We start from the raw sequence: 20,935 nt of genomic DNA, 5'->3' as shown, positions 1-20,935 counted from the left end.
AAAAACCTTGTTGGACCCGCAAATAATGTTAGCTCCCTTGTATGGAGGCCCCCAGGCAATCCCAAATTCAGAAAAAATAAAAAAAGATAGAAGATTGATGTTTGTAGAAATTTTTTGAAAATTTTTCAAATGGGCAGAACTTTAGGTATTAAATGAGCACATTTTCAAGAAAACCCCTCCCTCGGTCTTCCAAATGATGTTGGTCCGCATGGATGAAGCCCCCGCCCCCAAAGTTGAAAATCAAAAAAATTATGTAAAATTGATATTTACTGAAGTTACAAATTATTTGAAAATTTTTCATCCCTGAGCAGAATACTTCTGAAAAGGCTTTTTTAACTTCTTTGAATATTGTGTGTCCGTGACTTTTTATACCTCCTCCTCACCCCACACTGCCAAAAAGAATTGATTTTCGCTTGTTCCACTTTTTCATCATGTGGTGACGAAACTTGACAACTTCAGGAGATCAGGACGTTAAATATTTTTTTCACAAATAGGTATGAGCTGATGATTTCATGGCATGATTTTCTCACTCGAAGTAACAATTTTAAGGGTTGGGAGACAAGGAAAGAAAACGAAAAAAAAAAAAATCCACCATGTACCTTGTAACTAAAGGTATACCCTAGTATATCAATTGGGTCATTTCACGAGAATATACTCACTCCTATAAAACGCAAATATTGGATCAGCCGGCTGCTTTCATTGAAAAAAAATTTTAATAATAATAAAAAAAATTAGGTTAGCGATATTTTTTCCTGATGTTTGGACTAATGTGGAACTAGGTATTACCTAACTTCAGGATATCTGATGGAACTACATTCTAGAACACGTCCAGAGACAATCAGGTCTTCGTAACACGATTCGCTTACGCAATCGCTAACCACTTACACTTGTTCATTAACGTTTCCTGCGGATTACTCGACTTTTAGTCTTTTATACTCGTACACACAGCACAGACTTACTCGAGTTAGACATACGAGTACACCGGCCGCATATGATCGTACCACTGTAGGTATAGTTGCTGGCACTTTGTTCTTTATATGGGGGCTATGAGTTGAGTATTGTACCTACATAAATTATAAATACGCGTGTAATTTTTGTTTTCATATCTTATTACAATGTATTCCTCCTCTCGCTGCGAGCAACTCGCGTCTAGTTTTATTGCCATAAATCAACTCGAAGCATATGGCCAGTGGCCACTCGGCACTCACTACTGCTGCAGCTCCATCGTCTATACATATAGGTAGAGAAACAGCATCTCTTGCATTTCGAGAAAAGCGAAAAACATTTGCATAGTTTTCGTATTCGTTACAGTCGGTGTGTGTGTGTTTTTTTTTACTCAAATTCCGAATCGAGCCATTTACCAATACCTGCACTGAGCCGTTCCTCTCTTACTGCATTAGCTTTGTAGTATTTTGACGTTTTTGACAGATGGTTACGTGATGTGTTTCGTATACATTTATATCAGACTTTAATGCACAACTGTGATTCGTTTACATGGCTGCAGCAGTGCATTGTACGTAAATGTATAAATGTACGTACTACGTACCTTTACCGAATCAATGAATATTATAGGTACTCATTCTTATCGTATTATTTCCGCCGTTGTCGTGACATTAAAAATACGTTGTTACGTTATTATGATAAGATAATAGATAATATCAAACCGACGACGACGTATGAATAAGAATACGTAATATTACGATTTACGAATGATCGCCGCCATCATTTGTCAATTGCTCGAATTCGTAACCGATTCGCGAAGTACCTAACCGAAAAAATTCAACTACGTACATAAGTACTTGAATACTTGAACGAAACAAAACTAGGTATTCTAACTCAATCTCCAGATAACACCTTCGAAGCTGTTACTTTGAAAACGACAAAAATATCACTTTGATAAAAAACCCTTCCAGAGAGGGCTGTGCTCAGATTTTGATAATCATGGGGGGGGAGTGAGATTATTTTTTGCCCACCATATGTCGTCGTAAAATTTTTAACAAGTTATAAAAGTATGTAATGTTAGTTCGATTAGACCGTTACACAAACCCAAATATGATTTTGATATGATCGAATTTTGAGAAAAATTTAATTACTGACCCCCCCCTCCCATTTATTCAAAAATTGGAGAGGGGAGGAAATTTTGTCTTATGCCATGTTGCTATTGTTTGTTAGGTCTTTGGGGTTGCTGAGTCTGAATATCGACTTGGTTTTTTGATCTGACGCTCTCAACCCGTGCGGCAGTAAATATGCACGCACCCCCCCCCCCCCGAGTCCAAAAAATGAATAAAAAAATTGTAATAGCATGTGACATATCGTTTGTTGGGTTTTTGCGGCTCCTGTGTCTGAATATCGACTTGGTTTTTTGATCTGACCCTCTCTACCTCTTCGGCAGTAAACATGCACGCACCCCCACCCTTCCCCGGGCCAAAAATGGGAAAAAATTGTAATAGCACGTGACATATCGTTTGTTAGGTTTTTGGGGGTACTGAGTTTGAACATCGACTTAGTTTTTTGATCTGACTCGCTTAACTCCTGTGGCAGTAGACATGCACCCCCCCCCCCCTCACGGCCCAAAAATGAAAACAAAAATTGTAATAGCATGCGACATATCGTTTGTTAGGGTTTTGGGGGTGCTGAGTCTGAATATCGACCTGCTCTCTAAATTTAAAGCAGTCAAATTTCACTGCTTAGCAGTCACGACATTTTGCCTTTTTAAAGCAGTAGTTTTTTTTACTGCAAAACAGTGAAAAATTACTGAATTGGTCAGTCAAAATGATTTTTTACTGACCAATTCAGTAATTTTTCACTGTTTTGCAGTAATAAAAACTACTGCTTTAAAAAGGCAAAATGTCGTGACTGCTAAGCAGTGAAATTGACTGTTTCAAATTTAGAGAGTGGTTTTTTGATCTGACCCTCTCTACCCCCGCGGCAGTAAACATGCACGCACCTGATTTTTCGATGTTTTCCAAATTTCGGAATTTTACAAAATATTTCGCAAAAGTACGCTTTGAGTTGACATCTCGGTGGGTTGGGGAGCTCAAGCACTTATGGAATTTCACGCACCACAACTGGCATTTTCTGCACTGGATAAAATTCATCAGAAATTATTCTTCACCTTCGGGTGGCTCTCATTTCGAAGCCACGAAATTATTGAATTTTATGGGGAAAACATTCCGATTATCTTTGAGTCGAAAAAAATGTGCTTTGAACCTCCCTCCCCCTCCCACCTTTAAAAACCAAGAGCGTTAAATTTTAATTTATTCGAAAATTTTCCATTTCTGCGCCAGAATTATTCTTGATACGAAAAAACTTCTTTCATTTCCTCACATAATCATAGTCTGTATGAAGCCCTCCTCCCCCTCCTCCTCCTCCCTCTACACCAAAAAAGTAACAAAACTTAAAATGTTAAAATACGCAAAAAAAATGAAAATTTTTCATTTCTGATCAAAATTCTTTCAAATAACCCACTCTCTAAGGAAAAGCTTCCCTCCTCGGTATTTCAATCAATGTTGATGGTGGGAGGGGGATTCCTCATAGAGAGGCCAACATTTCTTAAAAGATCGGAATTCTCCCTCATGACTTCCTTCCCACAGAAAAAAAAAACTTCCTGATTGATTAAAAATCGTTAAGTAGATGATAAAATTTTGTTGATTTGAGAAAAGAGGTGTCCTACCTTTTTTTTTTAAGGAGTAGAGGGCTCAGGACCAGTTTCAAAAGGTAGTAATCTGAGATTCTGCGTCGAACTAGGCGATTGTCATTAAAATCCAAGATCACTGTTGGGGAAATTCGCAAAATCGCTTATTTTTGAGGAAATTTGTGTTTTGAATTTTTTTTTTCAAATATTATGGTGTCAATTTTTTGCTTATTATTGCAAATTCAAACAGCTAAAAATTTATTCAATTTTTTTTTTTTTTTTTTTTAAATTGGCCATAGTGACCAGCAAGTTTGGGACCATCTCAGCTGAATTTGGCTAAATATTTTTTTTGGATCGTGCCAAAATTCAACTGTAGCTATACGAGTAATTCTCGAGTGAATGAACAAAAAAAGTTATTACAACAAATTGTCCATCTTCAAAATTGAAGGGGCGAACTTGATTCAGAATTTTCAAATTCGAGATGCTTCTAATTTTGAGGATTTGAAATTTTCAAATTGTGTTTGTGTTTTCAATTTTGAAGATAGGCAATTTGTCACGATAACGTTTTTTTCGTCCATACACCATTTTGGAGAGGGAAGGGGAGGGGGGTGGAGGGGTAAAACTTTTGGATCATTTCAGCGCCTTCACTAAATCATATTTTCGATTCTCCGAATCGATTGGAAACGCGGTTTCAAAGCATTTTGAACCGTTTTGGAGGCTCCAGCAGATTTTGGGGAAGTCGCAATTTCCACGAAATTTAGACAAATAATGTTGCAAAACTGAAATTTTATTATGTTGAGTCGATTGAAGGCGATTTCAAGTCAAAAATGAAGTGTTGTAGAATTATTCAAAAATACCCTTCCAACCCATCTCCAGGGAAATGAGCTGCGCGAAGAATTCGATATTTCGACAATTTTGAGAAAATGTCTTTTTGAGCAATGTTGAAATATTTTAAGTGAGCTTAAAATTGGGCAACGGTTCTTGGAATTCTTTGAAAAATTTGTGAAGCAGCCTCTCAAAGTACTAGTTGTCTAAAGTTTGGTGAAAAATTCAAATATGTACCGAGACGAAAATATATTTCTGAGCGATTTTGAAGAATTTTGATCCCTTGATATGTTTGAAAAAAAAATGTCATTTCATCTATCGAAATGGGGTTAGAATTTTTCAAGAAATTCGAATACTTTGGCGAATTTCAAGTTCAAAATTAGGTAATTTTCACTCATTTTGAAAATGTGTCTCGCGACCTCTCAAAATGGATTGAAATTCGGCGAGTGATTTGAATATTGCAACGAAATCATTGTACATTTTGTACGTGATCGGATATTGTGGTCGAAAAAATTCTCGAAATGTAATGAGCGAAGAGCGATGTGGTCATTGGAGAGGGAGGAGGGAGGGGATAATGAAAATTTGAATTCAACTTTTCTATTTTCAAAAGTTTACGTATTAATCTATCAGATTCTCAGGTGACGACGTTTGAAAAAATATTACTCCCCTCACCCCTCCCTCTCTGTCGTTATTTGGTGCGTGCTTGATGTTTGATAAGGATGGAAAATCAGAAAACTGCGGTAAAAGACTAAGAAATGTATTTTTCTGAGAGACTTGACACCCTAATAACGAAACACGTTTCCGAGAAATAAGAAAGAAGTCGACCCAGAAATGAATATCATTCGATTACATCGCATTAGGCGGAGATCATATCACGTAGATCGGTATTAGGTATACCGAGAGAAAGAGAGTGGGATCTAGTACACTTACGTATACTCGAGAGCAAGCGACGACGAAGACGACGACGACGACGTAAGCGAGATGTATTATGTGAAAGATGAGTGTAACGGTATCGAGGTCAAAAGTTGACCGCAGAATCAAGTTCATCAAACAAATGTTGAAACTTTATATAGGATGGGACCGCGGAATTCCACGAAGGTGGGTGACAGAAGGAACGAAAAAAAAAAAAAAAACAGTGTCGCCGAAGTGCAAGTACAAGGCAGAGGCGAGGTTACTGGTTCGATGCTCGAATAGCGCAAATTTTTCACAAGTAGGCGTATAATGTGTTGGCTGGAGCGAAATGAGGCGAGGCTATTGCAATGGTAAGTCATTTTGTCGCGTCGATCATGCAGTCATTGTGTGAGAGCTTTGTGATTTGTGAAGTGAAATGGCAATGGCGAGCGTGTGATTCGCCACTCAAGTCCGGGTATTTACTGATTCGCAATTCGTTTCGTAATATTGTAGAATTTCTTGGAAAAAATTTTTGATTTACCTGCTTGTAACAGGTACACGCAGGTTAGCCTGTGTATGCATAAATACATACGATGCACACACCACGTAGAAATTGTAGCTTCTAAAACAGTGGCCCGAGAGACTCCGCACGTTACGCCGCACCATTGCTTTCTCTTTCATTCACGTCTCGTGTTTAAATAATACGATATACTATCTATAGGTACATATTTAACTCGAGATGGCAACTGGCCGAGTGCTGCTAGGTCTGGGTGTGGGTATTTTACGCGATACGTAATAATTTTTTGGTATTTTGCGATTCGGATTCGGCCGATTATTGCGATGGGAAATACACATTTTTATTGAGCGAATATATGGGGAATGGGTATAACTGAGCTGAGGTGAGACGGATGGCGCAAATTCAACTCGAGCGGCTCGTTTCGACTGCCACACATGAGACAATATGACAGTCCTCAATGGTGAATTATTGACACGCTGTTGCTATATGCGTACAAATGATTGTTTTTATCAGCATTTTCGGCGTGTACGAGGTGTACGTATAATGCAGATTGACGAGATAGATAACCATGTATTACTTCCTCATCGTAATCGTAATCGTACACTTGCCCATATTCGCCTCGAGCCTTTCACTGCGCGAAAAAAATGACAGAAAAATGAAATGAAAATTCATGCCGAGTTGCAAATTTTGTCCCAAGATGTCGCAACAAAGCGTTCAAGTACCTATCTAATATCTATGTAATAACCGAGCATCTGTACATCGATGCTGTGAAAAAGCTTCGGAGATGATGCAGTGATAAAGTACTCGATTGTGTAATAACGCTCCAGAGTCGTCGTTCGAAAGATTTTGATTAATGAATCTGTAGGTGCGCAATGCACATGCTTTACCTATATATGATTGTGTGAAACGAATGCAGTGTTTTTGATCTTGGAAACGATTAATTTTACGATGCGTCATCCTATAAATGGGATTCCGTCGATTAATTGCTGGTCGATGGGTCGGTCAAAGAGAAAATAATCTGGAAGTATTGAAAGACGAAATACTAGTGCGATGCAGATGACGACGTATTAGCTCGATTAACGGGTGTTTTCACGCCTCAATATTGGATGCAGTTTTTTGATTCGGTAATTCCCCAAACTAATTGTAGGTATACTCTTGCTCTGGATAACGTAATTTCAAGAAACGAACATATTGTCTTACCTGAAGATGCTTTGCTCGAGCGTGGTGAGAATTTGCGTGGATTTTTTCAAAATACAAAAAATATAATGTAGGTATGGATTTGATGTAAAAAAATTTCTAAAAATAGTTGAGGTTGAGATAGATCAAATTGCTCATTTTAAAAAATTTTAGCCGGGAAAAAGGGACTTTTTGGGAGGAGGAAGTTGGAAAGAGAATTTGGAGCAACTTCTGAAATTGAGTCGAAAGATCGTTGAGAAAATTCTGATGGCGAACTCAAACCCATATGATTTTTCTGATCAGATCAGAATCCAAAATTTTGAAATTTGATTTCAAAAAATGCCAATATATCCGTGCGTGTGTGTGCGGGGGGAGGAGTTGATTTGAAGCAGTGGAGGATTCGATCTTATAAATATTTCAAAATGAAATTACACATGAATGAAAATATGTATTGTTGATATACGAGTAAAATGTAGTTTCATTTTTGCATCGGACTTGACGATTTTTTTTTTTTTTGCTTGATCTTAGATGTCGCGATCAATTGAATATATGAAATGTGTTATTGGCAACGTCGCAGTTCGATAAATTTTCGGGTAACGCGCATGCGTACGTGAGAATTTGCTTGGATACAACAGCAGGTAACAATTTTCAATCAATATTGCATGTTGATTAATTGGTAGGATGTTGATAATTATGTAATACGAAATGAATTATTGGCAACGTCGCACTATTAAGCACATATTTATACGCACTTCATGAGGGGTCTTCGGACGCGATTCAAATTGTAAATCTCGCTATTTGATTGCTGATTAAAATTGTTTTTTTGTCCGTAATTCGTTTTACAAATCTCTTATCTTTCTCGTTGTCAACCTTTAGCGATGTTGAGCAGATTTAACTCGATTTTTGCCAAAATGTCACTGGCAGTTTTCAGTGATTTTTATGCAGAGCCGTCGAGTGGGGTGGCAAAGTGGGAAATTTTCTCCAGGCTCGTGCTTTCTGGAGGGTCTTGCAAAAGAAGGGCCTTTGATGATAAAAAAATTTAGCTGTTTTTTCACTTTTCAAAAACTTTTGACCCCCCCCCCCCCCCCGCGGGCGGGATTTTTTCTTTTTCTAAATTGAAATTTCTGAAAAAAAAATATCGTTCAACTTTCAAAGTTTTAAAGTGAAAAAATGAACTTCTCGCATTAAAAGTATCGTTTTATGCCACTTGAAATGCAAATTTTCAAGACCTTTCGCCCTCAGTTGGGCCTGTACTCTTTTTCTTTTTCAAAATTATTAACATCCCAAGAAAAATGTTTTCAAATTCTACTAAAATTTTAAAAGTCAAAAAATTAACTCTTTGCACAGGAAGACAGCGCTTTTAGGTCTCTTAAAACAAAAGTTTTCGCTCTCTTTTTTTTCAAAATCGTTTTCCAAAAAAAAAGTCGTTTTTAGGCATTTTGAAATCCAATTTTCAAAAACTTTCTTCCTTGCTTCGCTCGAGCCTTTTTTTTTTTTTTTTTTTTTAAATAGAAGAATTTGTAATGAGGCTCTCAAAAATTCAAAAAACTGAAAATGAAAATTTTTATAACGTTACCTTAATGCCAAATCCGAGTATGTCCATCCAAAAAAAAAAAATCGTCTTTTTGCGTCACTGATAAGACTATGGGATGCCCTGAATTGAAAAATTTGCATCCGAGTGCAGTAAAAGTGCACCACAAAAGATGAACGAAGATGACCGATGTTCAATCAGAACTCAACGAACCCTTCCGAACATATCCAAACCTTATCAGTGATGCGTAAAATCGTACTTTTTTTGTATGGACATACTCGGATTTGGCATTAAGGTAACGATAAGTGAAATGAATATGATGTCAATAGGCAAAAATCGTATTTTTTCCCTATATCATTCGGAAATTTTCTAGTTGAATCCCTTTCAAAAACCCTCTGTACAGTTTCGTCCCATTGGCTCTGGATGGCCCTGTTCTTATGATACCTACAGTGTGTATAATTATTTTTGCGAAAACTTTAATTTAATTTTGGTACGTTGGTAATTTTTGATAATTTTTTTTGTAATGTTCCCTTCGGAAATATCTGTACAATTTGTGCATAAATTTTATGTTAATTTCAGGATGTTTTGTCAATGATTTTATTTAGTAATTTCTCAATAGTTTTCTCTCATGATTTTTCAAAATTTGGCCCTTTTTTGGGGCACAGAGGGACATTGTGGGGTGGGACCCAAAAGTAAGTTCATATTTGTGCTTGGTGACCTCAAAAACATTCCATTTGATATATCACTCGACTTTTTGATGATTTCTTGACATTTTGGCCCCCTTGTTGGGACCCAGAGGGACCCTGGGGAGTGGGACACAAAAAAAAGTTCATATTCGTACTCAGCGACCTCGAAAACATACCATTCGATATATCACTCGACTTTTCACGATTTTTCAAAATTTTACCTCCCTTTTTGGGGCACAGAGGGGCTTTGAGGAGTTGGACCCAGAAAATAAGTTGATATTCGTATTCAGCGACCTCGAAAACATACTATTCGATATATTGCATGTCCAGATTCGTTTTTCAAATATATGATTCAGTTGTGTGTTACTTGAAAAACCAAGCATCCCCCACCAATCCCTTGGGAGGGCTGAAGACCAATCAATGATGGTGTGATTAATAGTTGGGTGAGTAGACTTTGTAAAAAAAATTTGAGCGGAAACGAATGATATTAGGTTGAAACTTTGATCAATTTATTGGACTGACTTTTTTTCAAACACCTACTCTTTCCACCCCTTTTTTCAGACACCCCTCTTGAGGGGTGGGTATCGAGCCTAGTATCAAATTGTCGAGAATTTGAAGGGGAACATTTTTAGTCATGGTAGTTTTTATCGTAAACCTAATATTTTCGGAGTAAATCGCAAAAAACGTAAAACGGAACCTGTTTTAGCCCCCTAAAAAAATTAGCTCCGGGGTTAGGAGGTTCGGGTTTTTTTTTTGGTGGTTCAGGGGGTTCATCTGAACACATTCCCGAAGAAAAAATTTATGTGCCAATTTTTTCCTTTTTGCCCTCGATTTTTTACGTTATTTTCCTGCTCTATTTACCAAACTTGCAAAAAATTCCGTCAAGGTCTGTTTTGCCAAACTGGCTGAAAAAAAGGCCTGTTTCTTGACAAACCTGCCTAAAATCCTGTCACTTATTTGGCAAAATTGCCAAAAAGTTTGTTTTTATGTCAAAACTTGCAAAAACTTTTTATTTACCCTACATTCCAAAAAAAGTTTTGTTTTAAGCCAAAATTGTGAAAAAATTCGCTATTTTTTTTATTTTTTGAACCAAAGTTTGAAATTTTTCATTTATTCCCTTCGTCTGCTAGATTTTTTACTTTTTCATTTCTATTTTTTTTTTCAAATTTTGAGATGAAAAAATGTTGACTTGACTTCTCCATCTCGAAAATTAAAGTGCTTATTTGAAAAAAATGTTTTGCTCAAAGGCGCGTTTTTGTTCTGCTTTTGCATGTTGTGCTGTTGGGTACATACCTAGATATTTTGAAAGACGAATAAGTTACACTTTTGTACTCTAATAATTTTGGACAGGAAAATGACGAATTTTTTGAATTTCAATTTGATTTCAGATATGTACTACGATCCAGATGTATTATTGGCAACGTTGCAGTTTGGCTTTTTCCCTGATGATTTTGCATGAAGAGATGCTGTTTTCGATGCAGTCAAAATTACTACGATAAAAGCAGCGTTGTGAGCCGGTTTTGGTATAACGCAGGTAATTGATATTTTCACATAAATTGAACTTTTTTATTGTAGAATCTATTTGAGGTGGTTTAGAATATTCAAATTCCACCGATTACATCGCAAAAATGCCTTTCTAGCTCTAAATACCTTTCTAGCTCTCGTGTGCCTAGACCAAACCTTTTTATGGTATGTCGGTTATGGTGCATTAGCATTACCCTAGGTAAGGTAGGTAGGTAGGTACCTACTTGATGAGATTAGATGTTTGCTTTTATGATTCTGTGTAAACGAATTAGTGTATTTGTATTAATTTGCGAGGTATTCGGAAGATTGCGGCGATGTTTGATTAACGGTGCTTGTGTGTTTTTTTTGCACGAGTTCTTATGGTATTTCGTGAATCGTGTATAATTTATGCGATTGTGGGTAAGTTTGCGCACGAAAACTGACCAACGTGCGGGTTGTATGTATCTCCTTTTCTGAACATACTACATCTGTAGATGATGTGGTATACACGTTGGTTTGTGGAAATCTGTGAAAGTTTGGCTGCCCAGTTCGCAGTTGTTCTTGTTTGTAAATATGTAATTTTCATATTTTTTGGATTATCTGCAGCCGGCGCAGCGTGCATTTGTTGTTGATATATGCGCGAAAAGTTACGAAGCGAGCCGCGATTACTCATTCAGTGGGCACGAATCTGTGTCGCAGTCGCGCACAGTCCAATTTCCAAATTATTTTAGTGAAAATTCGCGCTCCTTAAGTCGGTTAATTGGTTAATTGACGGTGTTGAAAATAAGAGTAGGTATATTGTATCCAGGCAGCCAGGCAGGCGGGCGAGCGAGCGATTTCTAATCTTCGCGAGATTATTCGCATTCGCAATAAGTCTGTCTGTAGGGTTTAGATGGTTTATAGGTATACAACTTTCCTGTATGATGTACTTACTTCTACCTACTATGCAAATGCGAGCATCTCAAAAAGAAAAGTGGTGTATGCGTTCGAAGACAATTTTTGTCCAGGCAAATGAGAGTAATTTTTTAATCCATTTATTTTTCGAAAGATGGACGAAAAATTTACCTACCTAATTACAGCAGCTCGGCAATGAATAATGTTAACTAGGTGCTACTTGACTTATCTGTGTGATCGTGTAGCAATCTCGTAGGGTTATTTAGTACCTATCTTTTTAACGTCGTCGCTCGTTCCTAATTCCTATGCGGTCTCGAGCGCGAAGGAATGACGCTGTGGCGATGTAACCGCAGCGGGTACCATAACAAATGATCGATTATGCAATTTTTTTTCTTAATGTACATACCTACCGAACAAAGATCACGGACTGATAAGACGATAGAATTACCGTATAGTCAGAGTCAAGTGCTGTCGATTTGTTAAAACAATATGTACCTATGCTATATAAGATCCGTACTTATTTACTCTTTTTAAATTTTCAACGTACTGTATTGTTTGTTTGCGAGTGACGCATTTGCATTTTTGACTCGAGATGAGGGCGAATCTCATTTGGCGAATAGTTTGTCAAACGTTGCTAATGGAATGCTGGAGTCGTCATTCGGACATATTTCGAGTGCTGATAGCCATTACGATGATGTCCCATTAGAGATGTGCACTTAGGGAAATAATTTTGACGGAATGTAAAGTGAAAATTTTGTTGAAAAGTGTGAAAAGTTGTAGAAAATGTGTAAAGTAAACAATCTTTTTTTGACTTTTCGAGTCTCCTACTCCCCCCCCCCCCCTTCTAAAGTTGTTACCCCAGTTGAGAAAAACAATTCCTAATTTTTTATTTTCCCCCGTCTACAAAAAAAAAAAAAAAAATGGGTGCCGGTAGCCCCCAAAGTTGAAAAACTGTAAAAAATGACCAAAAAATTCAATTCATCAAAATTCTTTGCTTCTGCGTCAGAATTTTTATAAATACTTAATCCCCTTTTCAAGGAAAAACTTTTTTCGGCCCTTCAATGCAAACCATGTTGACTGCTTACTAAAGAGCATCTCAATTTGAGAAAAAAAAATCACAGGAGGAAGTTGAGAATAAATCAAATTTAGGAAACATTTTTTGAAAATATCTCATATCCGCATTAGAATATTGTTCTACATAACGCCCTCTTCATGAAAAAACCTTCGTTGGACCCATTAAATGATGTTAGCTTTCTTGTATGGAACTCCCAGATTTAGAAAAAATTAAAAAAGATAGAAAGTGGATGTCTGTAGATTTTTTTTGAAAATTTTTCAATGTGCTGAATCTTTCTAAATAAGCAAATTTTCAATAAAAAATTTCCCCCACCCCTTCAAACCATATTGGATCCTTAGTAAAAAGTCCCTCAAAGTTGAAAAAATGAAAATAAATCAGAATCAGTGATTTTTTTTTTGTTGGAAATACCTATCTCATTTCCACATTAGAATCGTTCTAAGTACATATAACCCCCTTTTCAAGAAAAAACCTCCGTTGGACTCCCAATGAAGTTGGCTCTTCTGTACAGGGTTCCCCAAATTTGAAAAAAAAAATAAAATTTTAATGTCTGTAGAAATTTCTTGAAAATTTTTCATTTATAAGCAGAAAATCTATCTAAATAGGCACTTTTTCAAGAAAAACCTTCCCCCGGTCTTCTGAATGATGTTGGGTATAAAGCCCCCAAAGTTGAAAATCAAAAAATATATGTAAAATATTGATGTCTGCAGGTAGATACAAATTATTTGAAAATTTTTCATCTCCAAGCATAACACCTCTAAACGGCCTTTTTTGGGGAGGGGGGCACTCCAAATCTCTCGAAAGTTGTAAGTCCTTAATTCCTCCCCCCCTCCTTACCCCAATCCACCTAAAAGAATTCATTTTCGCCTTATCTGTTTAAAAATTCCTGTTTTTTTTCCAAAAAACTGGTCTTTTTTCAAATTCGCTAATAAGGTTCTGCTTTTTCTGCCAAATTTGCACAATAGTCGGGTAGCCCGCATAAGGATCACTTGCACCCCCTGCCGATCCTACGGGACAAGTTTTTTTTTAAAGGGGGAGTGCTAAGGAACATTTCTAGCCCTTGTCTTCAAAAAAAAAGTGGCCCTATTTACAAAATGGCGGCCATTGATTGACAGGTCAACCGAAATGGCAGGTCTTGCTTACCAATATAGGACTAGCATAAAAATTTTTGAATCGTACAAAGGTAGATCGAAAGAGTAGGCAAAAATTCATCACCTGTCAAAATTTCAAGCGCTAAAGTGCCTTTTTCGATTTTTGGTGAATTTTCAAAAATCAAATTTTGGCCAAAATGTGAGAAAAATTCAAAATTTTACCAAATTGACCTAGATAGCTGAAATTTGGGATATAGGCTATTTTTGACCTGCCAAATCGATTGGAAACTGTTTCAAACCGTTTTCAGCAGTTCTGGAGCTTCCAGCAGATTTTTGAAACTCGAAATTCTTCTAAAATGTCATCTGATGGAATTGGAAAGCCGAAGTTAATTCTGCAAACTAATTTCAATACGCTGTGAAGTCCAATGCAGGTAAATTTGGGGAAATTTCAGGTTTCAAAAATCTACTGGAGGCTCCAGAATTGAAAAAAAATCGCTGGAGGCTCCAAAACGACTTAAAATTAGTTTGCAGAATTAATTTCGACTTTCCAACTCCATTTGATGAAATTATGTGGGAATTTCGAGTTTCAAAAATCTTTTGGAGGCTCCAGTAATTTTCAAAAAATCGCTGGAGGCTTCAAAACGACTTGAAATTCACCTGCAGTCGACTTCATAGAGTATTGAAATTAGTTTGCAGAATTAATTTCGGCTTTCCAACTCCATTTGATGAAATTTTGTGGGAATTTCGAGTTTCAAAAATCTGCTGAAGGCTCCAGAACTGCTCAAAACGGTTTGAAACAGTTTCCAATCGAATTAGCAGGTTGAAAATAGGGTATATGCCAAATTTCAGCTTTCTAGGTCAATTTGGTGAAATTTTGAATTTTTCTCACATTTTGGCCAAAATTTGATTTTTGAAAATTCACCAAAAATCGAAACAGACACTTTGGCACTTGAAATTTTGACAGATGATGAATTTTTGCCTACTTTGTACGTTTTAAAAAAATTTTATACTAGTCCTATGTTGGTACGCGAAATCTGTAATTTCGGCTGACCTGACAATCAAAATGGCCGCCATTTTGTAAGTAGAGCCACTTTTTTTTTTGAGGACAAGGGCTAGAAATGTTCCTTAGGACCCCCCTTTAAGAAAAAACTTGTTCCGGAAGATCTGCAGGGGGGTGCAAGTGATCCTTATGCGGGGCCTCCAACTACAAGTAGAAAAGTTTCAAAAGGCGTCAATTTTTGGCAAAATAGTCGAGAAGTGGCCATTTTGTCAAAAGTGTCGAAAAGTGACCATTCTTGGTAAAATTTGTCAAGCAGTTCCGTTCTTGCCAATATTGCTCAAAAAACCGCCGCTTTTGCCAAAATAATTGTCAAAAAATCCCTGCAGTTTTTTGACGAAGTTATCAGAGAAAGTCAATTTTTTTGGCAAGTTGTTGAAAAGTTGTGATGTTTTTTCGTCAAAATTCTCAAGAAGTAATTTTTTGATAAAATGAGTAGTCAAATGGTCGTAATTTTTGCCACAATTGATCGGAAATTTTTTCAGCTTTTCATTGAAGAAAAAGTACCTACTTTTCACAGCTGTTCGTGTATATCTTTATGCCCCATTAATGTTCGCTGGTCACATCAATATTCAGCGATCCAAAAGTAAACATACGAAACCGAAGACGAAAACGTGTTGAATAATCATGGAGAGCAATGTATCGCCAATCGTCGTCGTGCATGTGGTCGTAAAACGATTCGCTAATTAAAAAATAACGCGTATAAGATACAGTTCGACTCGTACCGTACCGTAATGTACGTGAGGAGCAATCAACTATAAATTGAATAAATACACACGGTGAAAGGAGCACCTAATACCTCTATGCCTATGTGGTATAAGTGTACATATGTACGAGTACTCGTAATATAGCATTTTCAAGGATTAGATAGCTATACTACATATGTACTATATCGTGGTGTAATACTCGTAATAGTACCTGGACCTACGAGTATACTAGTCCATTCTATGTACACTAGTACATATACCTAAATGATCGTAATATATACGTGCAAGGGGATCGATGATACGAGTTCTAAGTATCAGTCAATTTAGGTGCAAATGGATCTCATACTCGTAGGTACTTCGAACGGTCGTTCAATCGTTCATTGAAGACTTTTCGACGTATTGAAGGTGAACGGACGCGTGAGGAAAGCGTCCTGTTTCAGCCTTGAGAAAAATGAGAGAGACTCGTAGTATGTGTATGTACTCGTTCGATATACCTGTAGATTTTGTCCACTGCACGAGAAACAGACTCGAGTGTTGGATAATAAGCGAGAAGTGCAGTACACAAGCCCGCATGCTCTGATTTCGTCGTGATATAACTTGTACTAAAAGTTACGGTTACGATTTGAAAAAGTCATCGTTGAAGTCGAATGACGCACTGTTGCGAGCATTTTTCTCGCCACTTATGAAATAGGTTGAAATTTTTACGAGAAATTCGAATATTTCGACTTAAATTAGTTTCGAGCAGTCTTGAAAAATTTTGGATCTCAAATTGAGTGCTGAATTTATGAATTTTTGAAAAATTAACCTTGCCACTTTTGAAAATGACTCAAAATGCTCCGAAAAATTCAAATACATATTTCGACTAAAATGATTTTTGAGCAATTTCGAAGAATTTTGAATTCCCAATTGAGTCCTGATTTTAAAATTTTTTGAAAAAATTACCTTACAACCTATCGAAGTGGGATAAAATTTCGAAAGAATTTCAAATATTACGATAAAAACATTTCTCAAGCATTATTGAAGAATTTTTAGTACGAAATCGAGTAAATTTAATTTTTTAGTTGTTTTTCCTCGAAGTCAAGAAGGTAGTATTTTCATCTTAATGCCAAAAGATTTTTGTTTCAGCCACACTTCATCTCTTTATGTTCGAAAAATTTTTTTAGATTTGAATTAATTTTTTCATTTGGTTACGTTTAAAAGTTATTCAAATTTGAAATTGAATATAATCCCCCATCCTCCTCCTCCTCCTCCTCCTCCTCCTCACAAAAAAACCGCTACCTGCAGGTATTCGCCTAAATAAAATTGTTTCGTCGTAAATAAACTCGTTTAAAAGATCCAGAATGAGCCAGAACTCCGATTTTTAGCATCCCAATATAATTTTCGCAACTTCTACTGATATTTAAAAATTCTGAATAAAATGTTATTGAAATTTGCGCTGGAGGTTTCAGAATGACTGGAAATGGTGGAATTTGACTGGGTCGAAAAAGAGTCCATATCGACTTCAGAATTGATTTTCATTATTTTTACTGTAAAAGTACGTTTTTGAAATACAAATATGATTATAAATTTCAGAAAATCTTGCCAAAATTCACATTTAAGGTTCCCTTTTTTAATTTGTCAAGCCAAATTCAATAAGAGTAGCTATATCCAATTTTGATTTGAAATTCCTACATTTTTTTTCTTCAAAATTTCATAAAATATTTATCAAGTTTATTATGGTTTTCAGGATGGAGGGGTGGGATAGTGGGGGAGGCTCATTATATCATTCAACAATTTTTGAAAGGGTCCCACAAAAGTGCTGCATCTCATTTCGACACTTTTTATGACACAATGCTTGTATTTCGTCGTTATTGTTGTTCAGAGTGTCTACTGGCAAGAAAATAGTATAGCAATTCCTTCGAAAAGCAATAAAATTTCCAAAAAATTCACATAAAAAATCTCTGAAAAATTAAAGTCATCACACCAATTTTGAAAAATGTGGAGATCAGAAAAGTCGAATCCTTTCATTAAAATTGTTGTTATGCTACTTGTCGAATTACGAATTTTCCAAAACTTTTTTCCTTTTCTGAACAAAACCACAAATTTTTCAAAAATTTTTGGTCGTTTTTTGAACAAATTTTTTTGAAAAACTTTCGCCCTTTCGCTTCGCTCAAGCAGTAATTTTGCCTCCGTTTTAATAGAATATTCATTTATTATCGAGGCTTTTCAGAAAATTACCCAAAATGTCGATTTTTCTATTTTCTTGCTTCAACGAATAAATTTTTTAGAGAAAACAGGGGGAGGGGGATAGAGAAGATTATTTATGCGTAAATATGAGGGGGGGGGGTATAAAATTTCATGTTTGAAGGCAAGAAATTTGCTTTTTTGGTTTCAGTAGACACTCTGTTGTTTCAACTTTTTTTTTTTTAAATTTTGCCCCTAGAAAGTAGGACCAAGAAGAATGATGTACGAAATTAGAGGTTTATTTAAATGCTTGCGAAACATCGAAAAACGTAATTTGAATTGAAGTATTATTTATTTAATGAGACCTGTTTATTTTATCGAGACGTTTGCCTCCGATTTCAGTGAGACCGCGATTTTTTGCAATAGCATGGTCTGAAACACCCACAACCCACACTCAGAATTTCAACTAACCAAATTGATTTTTGGATTTACCTATATGGCGAAATTTTTGAAAACACAAAATGAGCCATTTTTGGCGATTTATGTTTTTTTTTTTTTTTTAATGAAAAATTGTACACATTAATTGTAAAAATGATGGAAATCAGTCCTGAAAGTAGTATTTATTCCTTTTTAAATTAAATTTCATCATTTCAGGGCATGGTGATGCCTCTGGCGTAGTTTTGGATTTCTGCGGTATTACTGAATTATTTAGTTGCGGCTTATTCTCGACTTCATCGTTAACGAGTTCTTTCATATGTACCTATTTGAACGAATTTTCTTGCAGACACCTCGAATGTGCTACAGAGTAGCATACAAAAGATGAAAATGGACAAACCCGTTAAATTGTGTGTTTTTGGGGAATTTTTTGAAATTTTTGCAAATGGCTGTATTTTTTCTAAAATTAACCCCACAACTCGATTTTTACATGCGGTAAAGTAATTTCCACATTTTTTGAAGGGTTTCAAAAATTTCGGAGAATGGCCTGAAATAGTAAAATTCGGTTCGGGGGAATTGATATTCGTTTCAGAACTACAGTTAGTCGTTTTTACTAAATATAAATACTTTTTTTTCAGAAAATGCGTAAATTGCCTAAAATGGTCAATTTTGGATTTTTTAAAATTGCCAAAAATTGAAAGTTCGAGTTGGCTGCTAAAATTCTAAATTTTAGAGTTTAAGACCTTGTTTTTTCAAAAAATTGCGGTCTCCTTCAAATCGATGGAAAACACTTCAAGTGGTTCATTTCATCATTTGTCATTTTATCGAATTGGTGGGAAAATTTGTCAGTGGGTCATACGTCTGTAGATAATGTTGTGAAATTTTTAAAAGCACAATTTCAAGTCAATCACATACCTATCGGAATGAAAGACTTGAAAATTTTCGATGGAGAATTTGCTGCAGAATAATTTTGTACGACTACGTGGCTGTTTTCCTAGTAAAATCCTGGACAAATACGAAAAACTGAATTTGAAGGTCTCCCCCTCGGCCCCTCTCCTCCTAATGGTCACACTCTCCTTGGATTGTAGGGGACTTTTAGCTACATATTTCAGCGAAGATTTAACAATTCGAATATTGAATAATTTTCCCAAGTGACATTATTTCAACCTACGATGATGGAAAATTTTTCGGTCATTTTTTTAGCTGAAGATGTCCCCGACTCCCCGTGGTCGTCTAATTGGCACCGAGCAGAAAATCGGTAAACTCGCGCAATTTTCTTCGAGCTTGGCACGTTGAACCAGTTGTTCTACCTACCTACATTTCGTCGTGGTGAATAGAATACACTCTTACGTAAGCTTCTCCCTTCTTGGACGATCAGCGAGAAACGACGAAAGCGCAATCACGAAAAATACATATGAAACATGGTACTCACTTTTATCAGCCCAAACGCTTCCGTTACGAAGAGCTTGGAGATACTGGCGCATCAGCGAACCGCATCGAGAACCGATGAGCTTGGCTCCGGGCAGATTTTCCGGATCCCAGTGCAACACGTTGAAAACCCTAGCCAACCATTGGATATCGGAAGTGCTGACGTTTGAAAAGGGCACGTCAGAAATGGATCTTTCGAACGACAAGTGCATCAGACCGCTGCCGATGGTCTTGGACGGCACCCTTTGTATGTTATCGCGTTTTCCACCGCCGGTCATGGCTGCTGCGGCCGCCGAGTTATCATCATCCGCCAGATATTTATTGCCGGCAGCTGCGGCGGCGACGGCGACCGCTGCGGCGGCCATATCTTGGCCGTTTTTGAAACTCGGCAACGGACTGAGAGCTTTGTTTTCATCGGGTCCGTTCGAGTCGAAAGCTCGTTCGATGTTTTCGGGCGAGACGTTTTCGTTGAACGATGACGAGTCGTCGGCTACGTAATGTATATCGGAGTCTTCTTTGGTGGTGGTTTCTTCGTCGATGCAGCTTACCAAGCTCAAGTGTGCGGACGACGACAGTAGAAGAAGGAAAATTATCGCAAAGTTGGCGCGTGCCATCGTGCGAAGATGTTTGTGGGAACTTTTTTAATCGAGGTAGAATAACGCGAACCACATACGCGCAATAAAATCACAACTCCGAACGAACTCGCAACGTAAAATCTCTTGGTGTCAGGAAGAATCGCACGTAACACGACGCATTTTGATACTAAAAGTCGCAAGAAGACGTCGAATGAATCGGCGGACACCACCAGCAGCAGCAGCAGCGGCGACTGCGACAGACGAACGATTCTCGCAAATTCAAACAACGAGAATAAAACGAAATTAAAATCGCAACCAAAAAAAATAAAAAATTAAACGAAACCGAATACGAGAAAACTGATTGATAAGCCAATCACACAGCGCGATCAACTGAGGAGCACTCGTGGTAAGTTGGATCGGAATATCGGCGTCCTTCGAGAGCCAGCCGTCTCTTGTCGATTTACATGTTGGCTTTACGGGCACGGTATTATGCACCCTGTACGCGGTGTACGAGTACGTCGAGTACGCATTCAACGCAACCAGCAGCACCTTTCACCTAAGTACGACCCGCACCGCCAGTATGCTTACGAACGAATGTGCTCTCGGCTGTAGCTATGGCTATGGCTGTGACTGTGGCTGCGCCGCATTCATTGGTCCACTCTCCAGTCTCGGCCCCGATCAATTTCTGGTTTAATGAAAGCGAAACCGACAACAACAACAACAACAACAACGACGACGACGATTACGACG

The 20,935-nt window shown here is 37.1% G+C and overlaps 1 protein-coding gene and 1 long non-coding RNA gene across 5 annotated transcripts in view; one reads left to right on the top strand and one right to left on the bottom strand.

The window, feature by feature from the left end:
• Positions 1-20,816, bottom strand: part of LOC135838053 (nose resistant to fluoxetine protein 6-like) — a 54,891-nt gene extending 34,075 nt beyond the window's left edge. The window contains exon 1 of the mRNA XM_065353584.1: positions 19,615-20,816. Within this exon, the coding sequence (XP_065209656.1) occupies positions 19,615-20,224 (610 nt within the window). The 5' untranslated portion in view covers positions 20,225-20,816. The remainder of the gene's footprint in view (positions 1-19,614) is intronic.
• The window catches only part of LOC135838056 (uncharacterized), a 104,974-nt gene that overhangs the window by 57,222 nt on the left and 26,817 nt on the right, over positions 1-20,935 (top strand). For all 4 annotated transcript variants that reach the window (XR_010557305.1, XR_010557303.1, XR_010557302.1 and 1 more), the window contains exons 9-10: positions 7,572-7,681; positions 10,649-10,794. This is a non-coding gene — a long non-coding RNA (uncharacterized LOC135838056). The remainder of the gene's footprint in view (positions 1-7,571; positions 7,682-10,648; positions 10,795-20,935) is intronic.

The sequence above is a fragment of the Planococcus citri genome, chromosome 2 (genome assembly GCF_950023065.1).
Source record: "Planococcus citri chromosome 2, ihPlaCitr1.1, whole genome shotgun sequence".
Lineage (NCBI taxonomy): Eukaryota > Metazoa > Arthropoda > Insecta > Hemiptera > Pseudococcidae > Planococcus > Planococcus citri.
This window is presented reverse-complemented; position numbering and strand designations above follow the sequence as displayed.